Raw genomic sequence first — 1,830 nt, forward strand, 5'->3', positions numbered from 1 at the left:
TTCCTGTTCTACACGAGTAGTGGAGACAAGGTAAGAACCTGTAATGTAGCAAGGAAAAGTCTAAATCTTATTCAACTCTACAATTACAGTGATGGCGATACGACTGTAGTGAGGCTAGACGAAGTTACCGGTAGGGCTACATGCCGTATGAGGCACCCGACCCACCAAGCGATTTGGTGCGCAAACTAGTGAAGGAGACGACGGGCAATTGCAGGTTAGTGATGGGCTGTGATGCAAATGCTCACCACTTCCACTGGAGAAGCAGTGACACCAATGTGAGAGGTGAGTCCATATTCGATTTTATTTTAGTTAATAATCTACGAGTATGTAATAGGGGTAACACTGCCACCTTTAATAGGGTAAGGGAGGAGGTCATTGACCTAACCCTTACAAATATGGAAGATACAGCCATAGTGGACTGGAGAGTATCAGAGGAGTGTTCATTTTCAGATCACAGAGCGATACACTTTTAAGTTCACTATGGAAGTAAACTGCAACTGTCTCATAGGAATCCAAGGAATGTATGGGCCGCATAATAATCTCAAGTAAAATACTTTTTATACGAACTGTATTCCTTTATTTATTCAACTTATACGTCACTTTTTTGTCAATTAAAACAAAAGAAAACAAATTCAAGCCAATGAGATCTGCTGGGGGATTGGGTAAGTCTTTGCAAAATCTCCGATAATCTAAATTCGATGACTATAAAATCTCCAACATTTTAGATACCTCCATTGAAATCGAACAGGACAATCAATCTTATACAGATTTTGAAAATGATTTGGTGCGAAGGAGATTCATACGGAAATCCTATCTTATATTGGCCGCCCAACTATTGGTTACAATGGGTCTAGTTACTGCCTTAGTTTTGTGGGATGCTTTTTATGAATATATCGAAGTTCATCCCATGTTGATTTTTGTGGCTTTGGGTATATTGCTCGTAATTTCGCTATTATTGTCATGCTGTTCCGATTTACGACGCAAATCTCCAATCAATTATATCTGTTTGATTATTTTTACACTGGCGCAGACTTTTCTTTTGGCTGTCGTTAGCTGTAGATATGATACAAAAGTTATTCTAATGGCAGCCGGTTCAACTGCACTGATCTGTGTCGCTCTTTCACTATTTGCAATGCAAACTAAATGGGATTTTACACCGCTTCGTGGAGTTCTGCTTATTTCATTGATAGTTCTGCTAATCTTGGGACTGTTGTTATACTTTTTCCGCAGTTATATGCTGATGATAATCTATTGTTCAATAGGAGTATTTGTGTATTCAGTATTTATAATTTATGATACCCAGCTGATGGTGGGCGGTAATCATGCCTATGCCATTGGTCCGGATGAACATGTTTTTGCAGCATTGAATCTTTATATTGATATTTTGCAAATATTTTTATTTTTATTACATATAATTGGATGCGATAATTGATTGCATAATAAATGTTGTTATATTCTTATTTATATACTGTTACGGAATTAGATTTAACTAATCTCCGTGTAGACGTTGTTTTATTCCCCAGTACGATTTATACCAAATAAAACAGGGTTCGTTTAAGATTACGTTTCTACAATGCTTTATTTACTTTATTACACTTATTCGGAAGCGACTTTAATTACTAAGCACACAGCTCGTCTCTAGTTAGCACGCAGCACTTCTTTAACCGATCTGTTCAGTTCAACTCTTAAAACACAACTAACTCGTCATTGCTAGTTCCAACTGTATTTATATCCCAAAATCTCCTTGGTCGAGAATCCTCTTGAACATGTCTGGCAACACCTCGAATCTGTGCAGCGAACACACAGACGCACATTCGCACTAAGCGAACA

At 37.8% G+C, this 1,830-nt stretch overlaps 1 protein-coding gene across 1 annotated transcript; it reads left to right on the forward strand.

Annotated features, from left to right (window-relative positions):
- The first annotated feature begins 583 nt into the window (after window positions 1-583).
- LOC141400149 (protein lifeguard 1-like) lies at window positions 584-1,458 on the forward strand. Its single transcript, XM_073979598.1, has 2 exons — window positions 584-662; window positions 726-1,458. The coding sequence occupies exons 1-2, from the start codon at window positions 641-643 to the stop codon at window positions 1,430-1,432; spliced, it is 729 nt and encodes a 242-aa protein (XP_073835699.1). The 5' UTR covers window positions 584-640; the 3' UTR covers window positions 1,433-1,458.
- The last annotated feature ends 372 nt before the right edge of the window (window positions 1,459-1,830 follow it).

Source organism: Musca autumnalis, unplaced genomic scaffold, assembly GCF_047663935.1.
Source record: "Musca autumnalis isolate F117 unplaced genomic scaffold, ASM4766393v1 scaffold_3, whole genome shotgun sequence".
In the NCBI taxonomy this organism is placed as follows: Eukaryota; Metazoa; Arthropoda; class Insecta; order Diptera; family Muscidae; genus Musca; species Musca autumnalis.

What these genes read in the sequence shown, in the direction of transcription:
- LOC141400149 (XM_073979598.1), top strand. Translation starts at nt 641, where the DNA reads ATGAGATCTGCTGGGGGATTGG. An exon ending in GAGATCTGCTGGGGGATTGG is followed by an intron (nt 663 to 725) that starts GTAAGTCTTTGC and finishes CCAACATTTTAG; the next exon opens with ATACCTCCATTGAAATCGAA.